Source organism: Acanthochromis polyacanthus, chromosome 7, assembly GCF_021347895.1.
Source record: "Acanthochromis polyacanthus isolate Apoly-LR-REF ecotype Palm Island chromosome 7, KAUST_Apoly_ChrSc, whole genome shotgun sequence".
NCBI lineage: Eukaryota > Metazoa > Chordata > Actinopteri > Pomacentridae > Acanthochromis > Acanthochromis polyacanthus.
Window position 1 is genome coordinate 25744194 of NC_067119.1, and position 19304 is coordinate 25763497.

Sequence of the window (19304 nt, forward strand, 5' to 3'; positions counted from 1 at the left end):
TGAGAGCCCCAGTCTCTTCCTATTAAAGCTTTATGTCTGACCTTAACTTATTAAGTCCTTTAAGGAAAAATGGTTCTGGGTTCTTATGGGTTAAGTATTAAGCTGCAGTGATATGTGCACACAGATTCAGAAAGAAGCTTTTAGGGCAGCATGGCTCCAGATCAGAGCAGCAGCGTGAGAGAAATACAAGCATTTAGATTTACTTAAGTACTAAAGTAGAAGTGTCCTAACTACAGTGTAAAAAGTATTGCATGCAAAATTCCATTTAAGTAAAAGAACAAAATAAAAAGTAACCCTAAAGCCCATTTCAGAATCATATAAATTATATGAATGGATTGTAATTGTTAACCCTGTAAGACCCAAATATAGAAAAAAATTGTGTAAAAAAATTTAAACAAATTTATATATATATATATATATATATATATATAATTAAATGAAAAAAGTAAATAATAGTTATTTTTATATGTATAAACCCAAATTTTTTTATATATATAAACCCAAACATTTAAAAAATTGCAAAAAAAAAATGCAAAAAATATGCATGTATATATACATAAATAATAGAAAATAATAATACTAAAAATAAAACTGATGTATTCTTGCGATTGGTTTTACAGGGTTAACTTATTCATGTCTGAGCTACTCCCAGCTGCTTTATATATTATTGGGTAATTTAACTTATATTAATGTATTTAATTTTTATTTATATTTTTTATTAAGGCAAGACACTACAAACAATAGCATTATGGGGGATTTTTTGCTTCCATAACTTGTCATTGGACAAGAAAAAGAAAAGAAAAAGTGTCTGTTGTACATTAATTCAAATTAGATAATACCCCAATTAGAAATTTAAACATAACATTTCCGAAAACCTAATTGTCTTGATGTAAGAAATCAGAGGGGGAAGTTTCAGTGTGATATTTGTTTACATTTTTACCTGTAATTCAGCTGTTTCAATAACAGATATGTAAAAATTTTTCCTAGACATATTTTTCAAGAGCATTCTCTTAAAATGAGTTATTTCTCATATTTTTCGCTTCAGCAGCACTTTCATGGATCATTTTATTCCTGCTCGTATTGTGAATGTTTCTACTAAAGAGTATGCATCAATTCATGGCTTAAAAAGACGACTAAAAAGATTTATATAAATTCTTTTCTAGCTGGTGACAGTATTTTCTCATTGAAGGCTGGATGAAATACAAATTTAAAAAAAACAAAATAAAACAAGAAATCCAGAATCCCATCTTTTAAAATTATTGGTTCTAACATATGAACAGAATCAAACATGAATTTTGAACGTGGGTTTGTCTACTGCTCAGATTTCTGTTTGGAAAACTAATGAAAATTATAGCAGATTCAGAGAAATTTAACCTTATTTTCATATTTAACCATACCATTTCAGAAATTTGCAACATTGAATTGTCTTCCTCTGAGTAATCAACTGAGAAAGTTCTGTGACAACATGTTGCCTCCTCTATCTCCTTAGTCATCCGACTCTGCAAAAAAAATAGTAACCAATTTTAAAATAAATGTAGGAAAATACAAAGTACAATATTTGTCCACAAAATACAGTGGAGTAAAAGTAGAGAGTAGCGTAATATGGACATACTTAAGAACAAACACATCATCACTGTACTTAAATACTTTGCTTGACCAAATGTGCTTAGATTTATTCCACCCCTGTAAGCTGTGTAACCTTGTTTAATTTTTCTAACGCAATTCTTCAATGCTTCAGTGAGCATAAACAAAATGCAATTACTGGAAACCTAAAATATCTCAAAGCCAAAGCAAACAAAGCTCACATTTTATCTGCATGGCTGAACAAATCAAATTAAAACTAGCAAAATAAATGTAGATATTTCTGCTATGAGAATGAACCAAAGGGTTCAGCATAGTGGAGTAACAAAAAAATGTTTTATTCACACATTTACATCCATGTACAGTCTTGTCAAGTAATTTCAGATATAGAGGAGCAGAAACAGTACTGAAACTTGGCACACCGTTCAAGCTTTGAACTGTGAATTAATAAACTTCTTTCACCAGATGAAAATAAAACCTCGCTTCTGTTTCATATTTATAGTGTATTTAGATGCTGTTGTAGCCACTCTGAAAATAATCAATCATACTTCTATTAGATGTCAGGTTCTAAAGGAAGAGAGCTTGTTGTCAGTGCGTCCGACTGTGAGGTGTCAAGCGCTGCTCTCCAGCAGAGCCTCAAAGTCTGGGGAGCAAACCATCTTGTGTTTAATATTCCCCAACACAGTCAAGTTGCCAGTTTTTCCCTCTGTGCCAATAGAGACCAGTTCCTGAGAAAACGGGGGGGAAGAAGAGAAGATAAAAATGATAGAGCGTATGGAGACAAAAAGAGAAGCTGTAATAAATGTGTTACTATTATACCTGAAGGAAAGCGCATGATGTTCCTAAAGACACATCCAGCGTCACCTGTCCCAGAATGAGCTGCACCCGGCCAGACTTCCGAACCAGCATCTTCCCTATGACACCCTCCCGCAGATCTTTCAGATTGCAGTTGTTGTCTTCAGCTTCCTCCTCCTGTTTTAAATTTAAAACGGCGTTGACGCATAAAACCTCCATTTAATCGTGTACTAAGTAGCAGATGACATTGATATCTACCTGAGTCTCTGTTTTCAGAAGCACAGACTGTCCGTCCTCTGACTGCACCTCTGTTTTTACCGGCCTGTGCTCTTTGGTGGGAGGCTGGCCGGGCAGCGAGTCGGGCAGCTGAACGAAGAACAGCTCATCGGCTTTGCTCAGACTCCATTTGTGCAGCAGGTCAGGAAGAACTTCAGGTTCAGGGAGCGGAGGAGGCCTGAAAGTCGCCTCTATCTTCTTTATTTCCATTTCTTCTGGCTCTTGTTTGACTAAAGATAAAGGGATGACTATTCTGAGAGAGCAGCTATTTGGACAACATGTCTATTTCCTGCTTTCACAAGTCATCACATGGACGGACACAAGTTGGAGGCTTAGAAACTGGTTCCTACATGCAGGACTTTTTTTGTCTCTTCTTGTTGCAAAATCATAATACCAGAAAAACAACATTTCTCAAGAAAATGAAGTCATGAGGGAGTCAATTATAAGTCCAAAGATCTACAGTTACCTTCAACTGCAGGCTCCATGGGTTCACAATCCTCGTCTGTCTTCTCAATTTTAACAGCAGCGTCACTAAATTCCTCCTTGAATCCCCATCCGGACACAGCGAGGGGAAGCTGAACAGGGCAGCTCCTCCGCTCGCTCCTCAGGAAGGGGTCGTCTATGAACTGAAAATGAAGCAAAAATACAGAAAGATGTACAATACACCTCCTTTTAAAAGATCTGACGCATAGGATTGCAGTCTCTAGGTAAACTGCTCATCTGATATGCTGCCATCCGACCAAATGCTCATTGTTCAGAGAATTCCTGCTGTTGTTTTCCCAAAGAACAACAGCATTCCAGGATTATTCCATTACTTTTGGCAATGGGAGGATCAGACTATGTGTGAAAACCCAGCATTTTAACAACTAACAACATATAACTTAATGTCTTTAGGCTACATTTACTGATCGTTAACTCAGTGTCGACTCCAAGTTAATTAAGTAGTGATCTGTGTAGCTGTCCTTTCCTAAATCAGAGGGCCTAAAAGTTGAGAGTGAACTTTGCAGCCAAAATGACACATCAGCTAAAATGGTAGGCGAACATGTCGGAGTTATATTCCTCAATAGTTGAATTGAATAAATAACTTTAATTAAGAATTATAATTTCAGAAATTATATGAATAAAGGCAGGTGAACACTGGCGCTGATTTTAGTAAAAAAATAACCAGTTTCATTATGCTGCAAATTCCAGCTTTTTATGCTTATTTATAATTCATTTAGGCTAACAACGGGAGCAGGTAGAGTGCACTGTAGCCAGTTTTGCTAATCTAAAGGTTCCTTTTCTATGACTGAATCGATTGTTTGAAGACTACGGTTAGGATTCTGGTCTTTAATTAATTACAGCCTTACTGATAACAAATGACTCACATTGTCTCGCTCCAGCTTGCGCAGAATCTCTTTGGTCTCCTCTTCTGTCTCCCTCTTCTCCTTTTTAATGTTAATGATGGGTGAAGGTCCCATGCTCGGAGCATCTCTCTCACTTTCAAAGCCACCTGTGTGTGATAATGAGGTTTCGCTTAAACCAAGATAAGAAACAATCACGCATGCATAATATAAACTATGTAATTGCACTTGTGAGGGGGAAAAAAAACCCTCTGCCAAAGCCAGCAGTGCAGAAAGAGTGCTTATCCAGCAGGAACCCTACCTCTCTTTTTCATCATCATCTCTGCAGGCCCCTGTTCAAAAATAGAGTGGGACTGGATGACCTCTCCGCGACCTCGGCCCCTGCCTCGATCTCTCGACCCTCGACCTCGATCTGCATCCTTCCTGTCTCTCCTCTGTCCGACTTCAACTTTTGCTCTATTGAGGCAGAATAAACGTTGGTCAAAAATCAAAGCAACTGTTAAACACACATCTTAGACTTACATCTTAGGGCACTCACTCTTCTCTAACTTTTCGGCCAATAATGTTTGGTGTAAATGTTTTCTGCAAAAGGACAAAAAGAGAAAAATATGAGTGATAAGGCAACCATTTGGGAAAACACTGTATGTATATCATCATATGCTGAATATTAAAAGTGAGTACTAGTTTTTTTGGAGGCATTTCCTAACTTTGGTTGTGCATTAAAAGCAAGACATTTCCAGGTTACTCTGTGATAAAGTGCAGTACCTTCTTTACTCCCCCCAGGGTGAGGTCTCTTGATCGCATTGACGGGAGGCGGCCAGTAGAGAGGGCAGCTGGTGGTCGACGGCCCATCAGCTGTCCTACATTACCGCTGCTTCCAGGAGTCGGCACGCGTTGACCGCTGGGGTCACCTGAAGCCGCCATCTTGAAATGTGGCAAAAGCAGGGGATGATTAAAGTCTTACGCAAATGTATAACTGCCAGGTAAAATGAAGACAAGCACTGATTTTTTGTCTAATTGTAATAACATTTACTGCTGTTTGAAGTAGTTTTTAATAAGAGCACCACTACCATATTACAACTTATAATTTTTAAAATGTTTTTCATCATCTCCAAATGGCAGAGTAATTATCTGCTTCCTAGTGTTCGGTAGGGCTGGAGGATTTGTGGAAAATATGCACATTTTTTTAAGTCTCGCCTGATTTCAAACAGTTTTTTCAACAGTTTACACTCATATTGTAAATATCCATCTCTAACTATGAGTTAATTAGTTTCTTTCTACCTTTAATAAAACTGTAAAATACTTATCTGTAATTTATATGAGAGTACTTGTAATTGTGGGTCAGGATTTCATTTTATTTAGCCTTTTTTTGTCATCTTCCTAATGTGACCAGTGTGGACAAGCAGTCACTAATGCTTGCTACATTGTCAACCACTTTTAGTGATATAGTGACTTCTTTTGTAAATAAACATGTACAGTTCTACCAAATGTAATATATCCATCCATTCTCTATACACCGCTAAATCCTCATTAGGGTTGCAGAGGAGCTGGAGTCTTTCCCAGCTGACTTAAGGTGAAGGCATGGGACACCTTGTACAAGTCGCCAGTCTATCACAAGGCTATGCATAGAGACAAACAATCACACTCAAATTCACATCAATGGACAATTTAGAATTACCAATTAACTTCATCATATTTCTGGATGTTGGGAGGAAGCTGGAGAACCCGGAGAAAACCCACGCATGCACAGCGAGAACATGCAAACTCCATGCAGAAAGATCTCAGGCCCAATTTAGGACACGAACAAGGATATCCTAGTTGTAAGGCACTAACCACCAAGCCACTGTGCAGCCCTAAATATAACATATACTACATATAAAGATAAACAGTGTGTAATATTTCATTAAATTATATTAATTCATATTAACATAGCGGATTAAGTATCTGTTATGCCAGTAAATGGTGTCTCTACAGCAATGTGACATCATAAAACAACCAAGTGCACACTATATTACAAAATGAGTTGGGCAGAAGTTGACAGAGCGCTGAAATTAATCCTTGGATGAAAGATGGTGAAGCTGTGGACAGTCAAGCACTTGGCTATGACCCTACATCAGCATCCAGCAGCAAACAACCTGTTCTCGTTTTTCTCTTGTTATCTGCATCATCATGCCAACTAAAGCTGCATTTTAAGGCAAAATTTTACATTCACTGGTTAAAGTAGAGCCTGTAGTGGACACACCATCCGATCATCATCCTTTGAAGTCACACCTTATTTGTCACAAGCTGAACAGCTCAAAAACATTTTGTTTATAAAGGCTAAATGTATTTGTCTAACAGCACAGGCTGGCTCAGTGAGACTAGTCTAAACACAACAACAGAAATCAGTGTTTCACTTTTAATCTGAGAAGAAGAGGTTGATTAATATGGTCATTTCATGGCTGATTGTTTGTCATAAAGACAGAGCAATATTTGAAGCCAACTGCATTAAGTGTATTATTTCAACAGCATGTAATAGCAGGGGTCCTGTAAATAATAATTAAGCGTCTTCAATCATAAGGATTATTGTGACTGAAAATGTACAACAAAAATAGGAGTGATGATGTCAGAGGATCACATGACACTAGCACACTCTCCTCTGTTTACTGTAGTACTGATTGAGAATGAAATGTTGATCTCCCGTTTGTTTGCTCTTCTTCTGTTTTGTTAATATTTGACTGTTCTATCACTTGTATTGCCAACTAAGACCTAAAACTTAAAGCAGTTTCAGTTATCGTTTTCCAAAAACTGTTTTAAGGAAACCTGTGACTGCCTTCTACCTTAGCTCCTAGCCATTAGCGTAGCCTCAGCCACTGTGAAAATAAAGATATTAGTTTACTCGTTGTGATTGTTGTCTTTTGTGGGCAAATGATACTTATATGTAGCCAGTTATTATTGAAAAACAGTCTTTAATTCGCTAGATGGGATTAATTATGTTAATTAAAAAACTTAAATAAGAAGATTACAGGGTTGTGACCCGAAAAATGGGAACAAACTGGGACTAAATTACAGGCAAACTCATTTGAAGTTGTGTTAAAGAGCAGAGCCTACAATAATATCTAAAAGGTAACAGTTAGTAGTCATTCGTTTCGATGTACAGCATAATATCCATACTGAAAAAAATAATGCTGTTCTGAACAGAGACGATAATTATTCCTGAAAAACAGCCTTTGGTGTTGCATTGCAGCAATAAATCAGTGACATAAACACTGAGTGCCATTAGAAGAGTGACTACACATCAAACCATCATCGTAAAATGCTAATTTCCATATTCCGACCACCAAACATAGCCTTTATTTAACTGTGTCAACAAGGCAGCAAAAACTGCAACACGTGGCTAAATACCTCCACGAATACAAAGATATGGAACAAGTTTAGATAACTTTAAAGCTGTCAGGACAAACTTCCGAGTCGCTCCGTTTCTCCATGTACTCACCTTAGTATTCCTCGTACGTTTTTATCAGATATTAACAGGAAACTTGATAGTCATTACAAATTGTTTTGAGCTAGTGCTTTCTCTGACACTGCATGATGGTGATGATGCTGCACGGCGCCATGACACTTCCGTGTTGTCGTCATCCTCTCAGCTCACGCCGATCAAGCCTGCGCAGAAAGATGCGCAGGCTTGTTCACCATTTATCATATAAACTTTCAGCCCATATCGTGAATGGTACGTTACAGGAAAACGCGAATAAAAAGTCTAAACATAATCATGTATAATGTATCAATAATGATTTTTTTTAATTTATAAAAAAGTCAGAGACAATTGTCAAGCTTTTAGTCAATTCATTTATTAATTTTGCCATTATTTAAATTAGATTGAAGCATGGAGGCTTCATTTACAATACAATCCTGTAAGGAAATAAAACATGTACACTCACAAATTACCCAAGAAACTTTGCTAATCATTAAATATAAAGTCAATAAAATAATAAGTATGTTAATTAGAAATTATTCAGCCTAAACAAACAGTTGGAAGTAAAATAAGATGACATTTTAAACCTAAATTTCTCACAGACTCCAGTTTTTGATTATTCTGCTGATTATTCCAGCTTACAGGTACACAGTGAGTGAAATTGAACGTTCCAAGCTTGAATATTTGCACAGGACTCACATTAAAAGACAATAATGGTGTAAGGTAGGTGGGGAAAAAAAACAAAGTAATGGCCTTATAAATAAATAAACCCCACTGTCTATGCGGCCTTTTAGAGATTAAGGGCCACAGCTCCCAATGATGAGCATTATAATTATCACCGGAAATAAATCTTAATGCAGAGCGCTAGACAGTGTGGAGGGGCTTAAAGTCATTAGTCACTGCTGATGCATGCATGTATAAAACGTCACCATAATCCAGCAGATTTGATAGAAAATAACTACACTGCCCTATTATCACCATATCAGGCTGTGTTTATTTATAGTGATCTATGCTCCAACACTTATAAGACTGCAATTATCACAAGTTTTGCTGTTTTTTTTTCAATCTACACATCCACTTACATCTCAGATTACTACTAGTTCATTGTAACATTTACCCTAACACTGAAGCTTTGTGTTAGACAAACGTGAACTTAAGGCAATGTCTAGTTTCATATCACAACTGCATATCATTTACCGTGCATTTTTATCAGCTGACGTGCTGTAGTTGATTAACAAATTGGATATAATTGTTAAAGAGGGAATGTGATGTAAGTTTTGCAAATGTGTGCTGAGCTTTTTTGGTGTAAACCCATGACTGAAATGCACTGAGTATTCATCATTTTATATGCATAGATTCATGCGAAGAAAAGCAAAAATGATGCTTAAATGTCTGTAAAATGCAAATTGTTCTGGCACCATCCCACAGGAGGAACAAAAGGGAGAAGTAAAGCCCCGCTTCGGGCTGCTCCTCCAGCTTGGACACTCACTCCAGCTCAGTGGTGTCTGGTCCTTCTGATAATGGATTGACCCCTCGGTTGTTGTTCAGAGGGAAGGTTGCGGTCGATATATCCACCCAATTTTTGGAAAATATAAAGATCTGCCAATGTGGAGGCATAACTCAAACACCAGAGATGTTTTTGACATCAGAAATTGGGTCAAATTCTCCTTTCGAGGCACACACACACAAGTAGCCTTCATCTAATAAACCTTCTATTCCCATCTCTGGGACTGAGAGAGTTATTTGGACAGAGCCACACTGTCATGGCGTGACTAATGATGGATGATTGCAGTTTAATTACATTCTGAGGGTATCGCTTATCTGCGGCTGGCTGGAAATAAATGAAGCCTTTCAATACTCCACACAGCGTGCAGAATTATGGCAATATATCTTTTGTCATTCTTCAAACATAAATATTATGTGTTTGTGAAAGGAGTGCACTCTCACTGTAAGTTTATCCCTTTGTTATCTGCCTTTATCCAATGTTCGCGTCCATTGTTTTAGCAGCAGATTATAGCCATTAATCTGGGAAGGGTCTCTTTAATCTCTAATGGAATCCTAAATTAAGTTGTCCCACGGGTTTGAACCAGCACAAAAACATCCCTCTGAAAATTAATGCCAGTGGAAATCTGCTTACTCTGGACTTACATCGTGGCATCCCTCGCCTCCGGATAGGCTTGGGGGGAGATGCCCTGTGGAGTTGGTCCATATGGCATAACAGTTGGCACATGTATATTTTTGAGGTCTTCATGGTGCTCTATGGGATTTTCTGGGACATCACTCACAGCATAATCTCTTTTTCTGATACTGTAGCAAGCCGAGTGTGTAAAATTGTGATGTTTTATTTTCATCTCTGTCCTCTCACACTCCGAATGTCCATACTGTCTCCATATCTGAGTCGTGACATTTACGCAGGCGGCTAAGTGTTCAGACTGTATCAGATTGTGTGTGGATGTTGTGCCACAGGGCAGATTTACTGACGAGTGATGTGTTGTGCACGGCTGGCTGGCGAAGGCATGATGCTGACAAGGTTGACTGAGTGTCTCACTGTGGTCACACACTGCAGTTGGAAAAAATTCTCCTCTTCTTTTTCTCTCATTTTTTTCTTGTTTATTGTTGGTGCTGCTTCTCTTAGGTTTTAATTCATCCCGCGTGGCTTCATAGGAGTCAAGTAAACATCATGCAGAGCCCAGAGCGAAAAAACATGAGATTGGGAGGGGAGGGGAGGGAGGGAGGTGAGGGAGGCAGGGGGAGGGGGAGTTTAGAGTGTTTGTGTGACACAGAGAGGAAGAGAGAAACAGACGGAGAAAGAAGAAGAAGAAGAGAGGAGCCCGTGTGTTCGTTTCACCTCCTAATCAGTTTTCCTGGGGGATCTGTCATTGACTGCAGCAGGCGGCAAGAAGAAAGCGGAATAAGAAGATAGCACCGTTCAGCCTGGCAAGAATCCTCTCCCATCACAAATCTGAGCCTCATACAAGTAAGGACTTCTTTTAAATTACTCTGCATATTGACGGTTGTAAATGCCCATAAAATAATCAATTACACTGTCCTTTGTGGACAACTGTGAAGTTGTAGAGATTAAACAGTCTCATGCTGGGATGGAGCGTTTCATGTGCGCATTTCTCTGGAGGACATAAAGCCAGATGAGTGCAATACATAGCTGGGATGATGAGTTTTATTTGCATGTTGTTCTGCTGAAGTGTACATGCGGGTGTGGTGGCATTTGGTTTTTTGCCAACTTTGAATATTTACTACATCCCACCAGTGCCATTCTGCACAAGAATATGAGGATATTTGATAGAGAAGCTCTGACTGGTTCATGTAATGAGACTGATGCTCATTCTCCAAAATTAAACCGCACTTCAAACTGCAGTCACACAAGATTTCTTTTAACAGCTTGGTAATTGAACTTCACAGAGCAGACAACATCTATGTTTTCGTAATAGATTTCAGCCCCCAGTTTAAAGACCATGCAGAGAAATTTCTTCCTTTTCTTCCTCTCTCGCGTGGAACTATCTAAATGGGTTTAAAGGTTTTCTTCCTACAAGAAAAGAACCAAAAAGAGCTGCTTTCTGTGTCCTGCTCCGTATGAATGACTGCAGCAGAAACATCTGCATGTGTGTTCTGTGTGACAGCACAGGATAAAGACTATAACTGAGCACTAACAACCCAACGTGTGCATTATGTGCAATTATCAGTTCGACCCAGATGCCTTATTGGGAGCAGCTGTCTGTCAAAGCAGGTTTCGTAGTGGAGATAATTGGCTCACATTTCTTTTTCACAGGCTGATTTGTAAATGAAGGCAACAGTATGGAAACCCTTGCTTGAACTGTGTTCACATGTATTCGATCCAAAAGTGGAGCACACACAGAGACGTGGAGCTTTGGTGACTTGTCCTGCGAGAATCTCCTCTTGCCCCAGTTTTCTATCTCTGAAATGGTGAGAAATGAGAACATGCAGCTGGAAAACAGACGCATGGAAACACACGTGCGTGATGCAAGAGCCCTCTCCTTTGGTCCCCGTGTGATGGAGCTACGGCACGAATTTCACAGTTCACAGGTTTTAATGAGCTGCTGCAGCCTGTCCATCATCCCGGCTGGTGAGCACCTCAGCAGACCAGTCAGACAGTTTGCAGGATCACACAGACAGCAAAATGAGCACGTTATGATTGTTGGCACTATATTGTCAGAAGGTTATTTTTAGTCACATCTGTGATTTAGCATATTGCTCAGTGGGAGAATAGGGGGAGCATGCAGTGTGCCGCTTTGGTGTTGTGATGCTGGAATTCTGCATCAGTAAGCTCCACTGGAGGAGGCGATTGCAATAACAAACTCATGACGGATTAGAATTACAAGCAAATTATGGAGGAATAGATGTTTCAGGAGCATTATGGGCCTGCTGGAGAGACTCACCATCAGCTAAGAGGAGGAAAGGTGACAGCTAATGAAACAAACACAGGCTGAACAACAGATTACCTCCAGCGCTGCACTCAAGGCTCTGTGCAGCAGCCTGGATCGAACCGCTGACAGGCAGCTGAGGAAATATGATCATACATCACCTGCCCGCTGATACCTCCTTCTTTCTGTCGATTTAAAGGCTGTGAGAAGATTCTCCTTGAGCTGAAAGGAGTTGACTTGCTCAGCCGTTTCAAGAGTGCACACCTTTCTGCAAGGAGACAGAAAAAAAGCTCCCTTTAGTTGAAATTGTTGCTGACAGGTGAAGTGATCTTTTTGTTTGTGACCCCTTCCTGGAGAATTACCGGAGTAGATTGAGGGAGGCTGCAGACGTGTGGTTGCTGGGAGACTGCTGTAGGTGGATTATGAAATGAACGGGGGAAAGCAGAGGCCAGTCACTCAGCTGGGAGCGTATCGAGTTGTGTAATGATGTGAAATGTCAGTTAAGGGCAAGAAAGGGGAGGAGGAGGGGAGAAGGAGCGAGACGGCGAAGAAAAAGGCCGGCACACGGATCCTTAAATGAAAGGTTAATTTGATTCTGTCAGAGGTGTACTCAGCCGTGGCGGTTTTGAACTGCTACAGTGTCAACTTCACAGAGCTTTGTGACACAGTTTAATCTCTCTGAGCAGATCTCGCCCGTCTCCAGCGCTGGCATTACAGTCCCAGATTACACTCTGGTCTAACTATCCGCTTTTATCTCTAATTTTAATGGATTACAGACATGGACGCCCCTCTTTCCACTCCCTGCAACATCCAGATCTGCGAAGTGACCTGCGACTCCTTCCGCATCATGTGGGACATGACCGCTGAGGACACTGCCAGAGCCACGCACTTCTTCATCGACCTGAGCCGCAAAGAGAGCAGGGACCCCAACCGCTTTAAACACAGGGTCTGACACTGCTGCATGACCTCACGTTTCCTCCCCTGTCCTCTCCCTGCTTCCTACATTCATGCTCCACATTCACACCAATCAATTTTCACCACCAAAGCCCTCCCACTTCTGTACGGCCTTTAAGAACAGCAGTAAATGAGACATGAGGACATGCATTTTCACTGAAGTCCAGTCGGCTTAACAGATGCCTCATGATATTCTGCATTAGTCTGAACACAGAAAACTGCGGTTGCGCCCTTTCAGTCACTTCCAATACAGGCAAAGAGGAAAATGTGTGCAGTCAACAGCTTCGGGCCAGTGACTCACTTGCACATTGTTTCCTCTTAATGTGCACAAAAACTGACAAATTCTGCTGCAGCACTGAACAGTTTTCATGTTAGTGACATCAAACATTGTTAAATCTACAAAACAGATGCATTTCATAAAGCGCAGAAATGCACTAAGGTGACAAAGACGCATTCTTTAGCAGTTTTCCTTCTTTAATACATGCATTTGTCAGGGGCTATTAATCTCAAGCGATGACAGGACACCCGATGTTCTGAATTTAGCAACCGGCTACTTTACATCTGCAGTCCCTGGATGAACTGCATCTCTATGTACAACATACAGAAGGGGGACAAATTAAAGGAAAAAGCAACATGAAGTGTCTTCAGGGCACCATGTACCAACATATCAGCTTCAATGCACCTTGACGTTAATTCTACAAATGTCCTGAACTATTCTGAAGGGATCATTCCTCCCTCCTTCGTTGTTTTGATGATGGTGGTGGTGGTGGTGGGGAGCTCTGCATAACATGTCAGTCCAAAATCCCCTGAAGGTGAAAGCTGGGTTGAGCTCTAGTGACTGCAATGGTCATAGCATATGACTCACATCATTTTCAGACTCATCAAGCCTTTCAGTGAACCCTAGTGCACAATAAACGGCCATTTTCATTCCTGGAAGAGAGCACTCCCATCACCATAGAAATGTTTCCTCACAGGATACAGATGATCTCTCAGAACAAAATTGTATCGATTTGCAGTGAACCTTCCATCTAATGGCACAAGCAGACCCAAACTGTAACACCACTGCAGAACAGAGGCACCAGAACCCTCAGTGTAGGGGGCAAACATTCAGTTTTTTCCTTTAATTTGTCACCTGACTGTATATACTCGTGTGCAGATGTGGTAACATGTCCTAAACACCATCCCTCCTCCCTGCGTAACATCAGCGAGCATCTTAGAATGCTGCCATTAGCGTTCAGCTAAAGTGCCTTACAGAGCTGCTATTATGGATGTTATTATCATTTCAGTGATCGATTGAGTGTCTGGTTCTCTCTTTCTGTCTCCACACCCTAAACCACTATAAACACATTGCATCTTCATATATTATTTATTTATAAATATTGTTAATTTTCTCCTGTTTTCCTTTTCAGTTTTTCCTCTCTTTTTCTTTATTTTCCATATTTGTCTCCCTTCATTGCAGATGCAAAATACTGACTGTAATCATGGTTTATTATCGCACGCAGCATTCAACTGCTGCAAAAGCGCTTTTGTGAAGTCAAGGCATGGGTAGGACTGAGTCAGTTCTTCCTGTACGGGGGATATGTTCTCGCTCTCTGATGCACAAAGTGGCACAAACAAACTTGCATCAGAGATGTTGCCATGGATATATGGGCCTTTGAGCCTGTAGTAATTAGCTTCTTAGAGGCCTTGGTCAAAACAAAGCCGCTGATTTGATTAGATGTATCCTAGTTACAGCAGCAGGGGCTTGAAATGGAATATCACGCTAATAAGGAAAAGTTTAAGGGGGGAATGGTTAACTTAACAATTGCATTACATTTGCTTTGAAATGTAAATGAACAAGGCTACACGGCAGTCTGTTCTAGTCTCGCATCCTGTTTCTGATGTTAATTCTTTCCTGCTTTATCCTGCAGGATGTGCCAACCAAGCTGGTGGCCAAAGCTGTGCCTCTCCCCATGGCAGTGAGGGGACACTGGTTCCTCAGTCCTCGGACAGAGTACTGTGTTGCTGTTCAAACTGCTGTCCGACGGCCAGACGGCGACTACCTGGTGTCAGAGTGGAGCCAGGTGGTGGAGTTCTGCACCGGGGGTAAGACGCACCACGCCTTGCAGATAAAATGACACTGATTATGTATGCAATGGAGTGTGAGGGATTTAATAATATAAATTAATGACTCAAAGTGCACAGCACAGAAGTGGCAGGAAGAATTTTTTTTTTAAAATTCTGTCTCAGCACCGGGTATCATTAGCATTTCAAAGTAGTGCAGACTGGATGTGATTATGCAACTTCAAAAATCAACTTTGCAGACTATGCCGTGGAACACCTACAGCAGCTTCTTGACAAGGCCAAAGGCTCTGCAGGGAGGCTGCTCAAGTTCTCCGTGTTTTATCGCAACCAGCACCCAGACTACTTTGACTATGTCAGGTCAGTGCTGCCTCCTCTTCTCTTTGTTGTTTACCCACAACACTTAAGTGCAACACTCATATTCTCTTGATGTCTTGAATTAGGAGGGAAGGTGGAGGACTGATGCGTCCGGCCCTGAAGGACAGCAGCGGGAGTCATGGCTCTCCTATCAACGGCAAACTGCAAGGAGTCTTCTTCAGCTGCAACACAGAGTTCGACACCGGCCTCCCTCCAAGAGACTCTCCGTACGGACCGCTGCGCTTCCAGATCCCAGCTGGACACCTGCTGAACCCCAACATTTCCCTTTATTTTGCAGACTTCTACTGTATGTACACAGCCTACCACTATGTGGTGCTGGTGCTGGCCCCAGTGGGCACAGAGGGAGACAACTTCTGTCGCACCCGCCTCCCGATGCTGGACTTGGCCTCCAACCCCTTCCTGACCTACACTGCCCCCCAGAGACAGGGGGAGGAGCCTCTGTACTGCCACGCCAGTGACGTCATCCTGGAGGTGCTTTTCACGGAGCCCGTTCATTTGGATCAGGGCAGCGTGGAACAGATCAGTGGACACCACCAGCTCATGAGTCTGACCACGGCCAACGCCAAGAAGGACCCGAGCTGCAAAGTGTGCAACATCAGTGTGGGACGCTGATGGAGGACAGAACAGGGAGTGTGTGAAACAAAACAGTTGAGTCCATCAAGTGAAGGTCAGAACTCCGTGGAAACAGCCACCTCTCAGGGTGTGTCCGTGCTGCTTTACCACCTCCTCCCCTGCCCGGACTAGAGTGTTTTAAATAGAGGACTTTTACGATGTGTTTTGCAGCTGGAAAAACAGTGAATGCCCATCCATGACTGTTGAGTAACACACTGAAAACATGATAGGCTTTAGAAAACTGGAGAAAATCTGTGTTCCTTATTTGTAGAGAGTCATAAATGCTTCCTTCAGGTGTCTACATGATGTTTCCTCGATAGCTTCTTGAATTTTATTTTCCCCTATGTGTAAGAGGTGTTGTTTATTTTGTTTGAGTTTGATGTGACGGATTTTCCAAAAAAAAGGAATATGAGACAAAATATTATAGCCATCAGAACAAAGATTTTTTTTCTCTTTCTCTCTACAAAGTCACTGCCAGATGTTCCCTCTCCAAAACTGAATCTTAAATTGCCAAATGTCTAATCAGTAATTATACTTGGTAGCTTTAACTCTAGTTCGTGGCTTCCTCTCCAGACACTTTTTGAACACTGGCTGCAGAGTTATGATTAAGAAATTTATCAGAGCACTTGATAACACACAGTGTGTAAATGCTGCACTTTTATTCCATATTAATATGAAATATAACGACACTGGAAGCCATTTGATGTGCTGAGGTTCTGAATACAGAGAGGTAATGGGGAAGATGGTATCTCAATGCTCCCCATTGTAACTCCCTGGCAGCACACCTCAGCTGCAAACATTCCTGAGCTAAGATTAGCTTCGTTCTTCCTATGGGGATTCTATTTGTTACAGCCCAGTTATGTCTGACCTATATGTGAATCCACAAATGCCCAGAGTGAAAGGAATCCCCGTCCCTTTTGCACAAGACCAATCCATTTGCTGGTGAGTGGCCAAAATGTAGGACATGACAACAGTCTGAACCGTGAAAGGAAACTGGAAAAGGAAACTGAATACAACAAAACTGACCTGTAGTAGACTTACTTTTATACAGAGCAGCTGCTGAGATGTCTAAACATGAGAAAAAAAACACCAGTTCAGAGTAAAAAACGATGCAAATGTAATGAAAAAATACCCACTGCACTTTCACCCACGGCTGTCGCAGTATGCATGATATAAATAGAGATGCTCCTGACTGGAGTAAGTCATGCCCTTTCACTTAGATTCTTCCCGTGGCAGAGGTGTGAGCTCACGCACACAGTAATGCTGTAATTTTGTCCGCCGTTATTATCCCAAAAAGCCTCACTCCCCCCTCCTGGCAAGTAAGACAAACAGAACTCTATCTTCCTTTTGGCATCTAGCACGTTGGGAATGGCAATGTCAAACTCAAAGATGTCCGTCTGGGGTCCCCCGAAGCGTTTCTGCAGGTGCGTGCAGTGAACATCTCTGTAGCTCTGCCACGAGTCGAAGGTGATGCGCACTCGCACATCTTTCTGGAAGCTGATGTTCCTGACCCGGACGGTGCCTTGCAGGGCCTGCTCGCTCACGCTGCAGTTCTCCAGGATCACCATGCTCTCTGCCAGCTTGGCACGGAAGGCATGGAAATCTGCTGAGGGCTGTGGGAAGTCCAGTTTGAGGCGTGTTCCTGGGCAGCAGGTGCTGACGGTGCAGCTGTAGCCATCCTCTGTCATGCTCCCCAAACCCTGCAGCGACGGCAGCAAGTCGAGGTCAGACTGCTCTTCTTCGTCGTCGGAGAATTCTCGCACGGCCGTCAGAGACAAGCCCTGTGAGTCCGCGAAAACCACGCGTTTGTTCTTCGTGGGGATGAAAATTTCATCGTCGAGGTCGTCGTCTAAGTCGCCGAAGAGGGATGAGAAAGGATGGCTGAGGTAAGTCTGGCTCAAGATGTCAGACGACAGCTGGTCTGAAAGCGGAGGCCGGATGCAAGGTCGCTGGGGCTTGAGGATGGGAACCCAGACATGAGGACACAGTTCTTTACGCTGGTTCAAGCACAGCCTCACGGCAATCTCCACAAGTCCGGCCGACTGAGCCATCGATCCAACACCAACCACAGGAACCACACTGGAAAAGACAGAGAGAGTGGTTTTTAACTAAGACTGCTGCCATAGAAGTGAGATCATACCTGTTTATATTGCAACTGTGCTGTTATTTGTGTGTGAAGAAGCATCACAGAATCTAGAGAGTGACTTCAAATTATTATCCAATCATTCAAATCCACACTTCTTGATCATGGATGATGAAGTGATGCAAGTCACTGTATTCACCTTGTGCTGGACATCTTCTGATGGGATTATTCTCCTCAGTGCTTGGTTGGGATTCTAGAAAACAGAAAAAAATATCATGTCAGTTTTACATCAGGCATTTAAATAATAAAAAACAAAAGAGCAAAATTGTTGTTATACTTAATATTTGTGCAGTTCTGAGACTATAAGAGTCTTAAAGATTCATTTCAATGTCACTTACAGACTCCTATGAGCAGTAAGTTGCAGCATGTAGCCCTTCATTCCTTTACCCACAGGAGAATCTGGCACCACCTCCTATTTATACTACCTCAGTTAGGATGTCACGTTGTGTAGCTCCACCCTCTTCTCTCTCCTGACCAATCAGCCAGGATTTGTGGTTAGTTCTTCCAGATTTTCCCAATTTTATATCAGGTACTGCAACATTATTCATGTTTAATTCGTGCTGCTTCCTCTCAGCGTAATTCAGTGTCTGACAGAACGTGCTGCCACTAGGATGTAAACCATTATATGAAATGCTGTCTTTGTATTATCCTCACACACCTGTGCTGTCTGGAGTGTTAAATACATGAAGTCCAGCTGCGTGTAATTCAACTCTGCATTGTGGAAACTATCCCAGTCATCCTGAGCTCTATTCTCAGACCTGTCAATGAACACAGATCCCCACAGATTCCCGGGCCTGGATCCAAGCCCTCTGCTAGCTGGCTCCAGCCCTAAAGGGATCACTGCCCCGCGGTCCATCAGCATGCCGAGGAAGGCCAGGTTACAAACAACTCTCAGCAGGCAAGTCACTTAAGCAGGGAGTGTTCCCAGGTTATATTGAGCTTCTTCAAACACGTCCATACGCATAAAGGACACAGACTTTTGGACATTTCCATAACTTAGGACGACCTCAGATTTTGTTTTTATGGCGGTAAAGATTTCTGCCAATGCGTGATGAGAATTCTAGACAGCTGCTTTAGTTCAAATGATCATTTTGGGTGTGGTGCTTAATAAATAAATACTTTCACAACTATTCAGTCATTTAAATTTGTGAAGGTTGTTTTTGTTTGTTCAAATTCACATTTCAAAAGTCAGTTTTTTAATGTTAACGTCCACATGGTGCTTTTTCAGGCATTAATGGTTTTACTTTCATAGAAATAACCAAACATATTTCACTTTGATAAACAGATATGAGTATTTATGGGTTTAATCA

General features: G+C 41.4%; 3 protein-coding genes across 3 annotated transcripts; 1 reads left to right on the forward strand and 2 right to left on the reverse strand.

Moving 5' to 3' along the window:
- Nucleotides 1-1898: 1898 nt before the first annotated feature.
- Nucleotides 1899-7612, reverse strand: polr3d (polymerase (RNA) III (DNA directed) polypeptide D). The gene is made up of 9 exons (XM_022199856.2): nucleotides 7471-7612; nucleotides 4761-4919; nucleotides 4534-4577; nucleotides 4297-4451; nucleotides 4020-4144; nucleotides 3119-3278; nucleotides 2635-2882; nucleotides 2401-2553; nucleotides 1899-2309 (listed from the first exon to the last, which is right to left on the reverse strand). The coding sequence occupies exons 2-9, from the start codon at nucleotides 4917-4919 to the stop codon at nucleotides 2193-2195; spliced, it is 1161 nt and encodes a 386-aa protein (XP_022055548.1). The 5' UTR covers nucleotides 7471-7612; the 3' UTR covers nucleotides 1899-2192.
- Nucleotides 7613-10204: 2592 nt separating this feature from the next.
- LOC110955038 (phytanoyl-CoA hydroxylase-interacting protein) lies at nucleotides 10205-19132 on the forward strand. Its single transcript, XM_022199852.2, has 5 exons — nucleotides 10205-10426; nucleotides 12623-12792; nucleotides 14711-14885; nucleotides 15104-15221; nucleotides 15305-19132. Exons 2-5 carry the CDS (start codon nucleotides 12625-12627, stop codon nucleotides 15849-15851), a joined length of 1008 nt encoding a protein of 335 aa, XP_022055544.1. The 5' UTR covers nucleotides 10205-10426; nucleotides 12623-12624; the 3' UTR covers nucleotides 15852-19132.
- Nucleotides 16496-18465, reverse strand: ppp1r3c2b (protein phosphatase 1 regulatory subunit 3C2, duplicate b). Its single transcript, XM_022199853.2, has 2 exons — nucleotides 18134-18465; nucleotides 16496-17930 (listed from the first exon to the last, which is right to left on the reverse strand). The coding sequence occupies exons 1-2, from the start codon at nucleotides 18145-18147 to the stop codon at nucleotides 17054-17056; spliced, it is 891 nt and encodes a 296-aa protein (XP_022055545.2). The 5' UTR covers nucleotides 18148-18465; the 3' UTR covers nucleotides 16496-17053.
- Nucleotides 19133-19304: the final 172 nt, after the last annotated feature.

Coding starts and splice junctions, on each gene's coding strand:
- LOC110955038 (XM_022199852.2), top strand. CDS start 12,625: ATGGACGCCCCTCTTTCCACTCCCTGCAACATCCAGATCTGCGAAGTG. Junction 12,793..14,710: donor CCAACCGCTTTAAACACAGG/GTCTGACACTGC, acceptor TTTATCCTGCAG/GATGTGCCAACCAAGCTGGT. Junction 15,222..15,304: donor GACTACTTTGACTATGTCAG/GTCAGTGCTGCC, acceptor GTCTTGAATTAG/GAGGGAAGGTGGAGGACTGA.
- polr3d (XM_022199856.2), bottom strand. CDS start 4,919: ATGGCGGCTTCAGGTGACCCCAGCGGTCAACGCGTGCCGACTCCTGGA. Junction 3,279..4,019: donor GCAAGCTGGAGCGAGACAAT/GTGAGTCATTTG, acceptor CTTCATTTTCAG/TTCATAGACGACCCCTTCCT. Junction 2,310..2,400: donor CATCATGCGCTTTCCTTCAG/GTATAATAGTAA, acceptor CCGTTTTCTCAG/GAACTGGTCTCTATTGGCAC.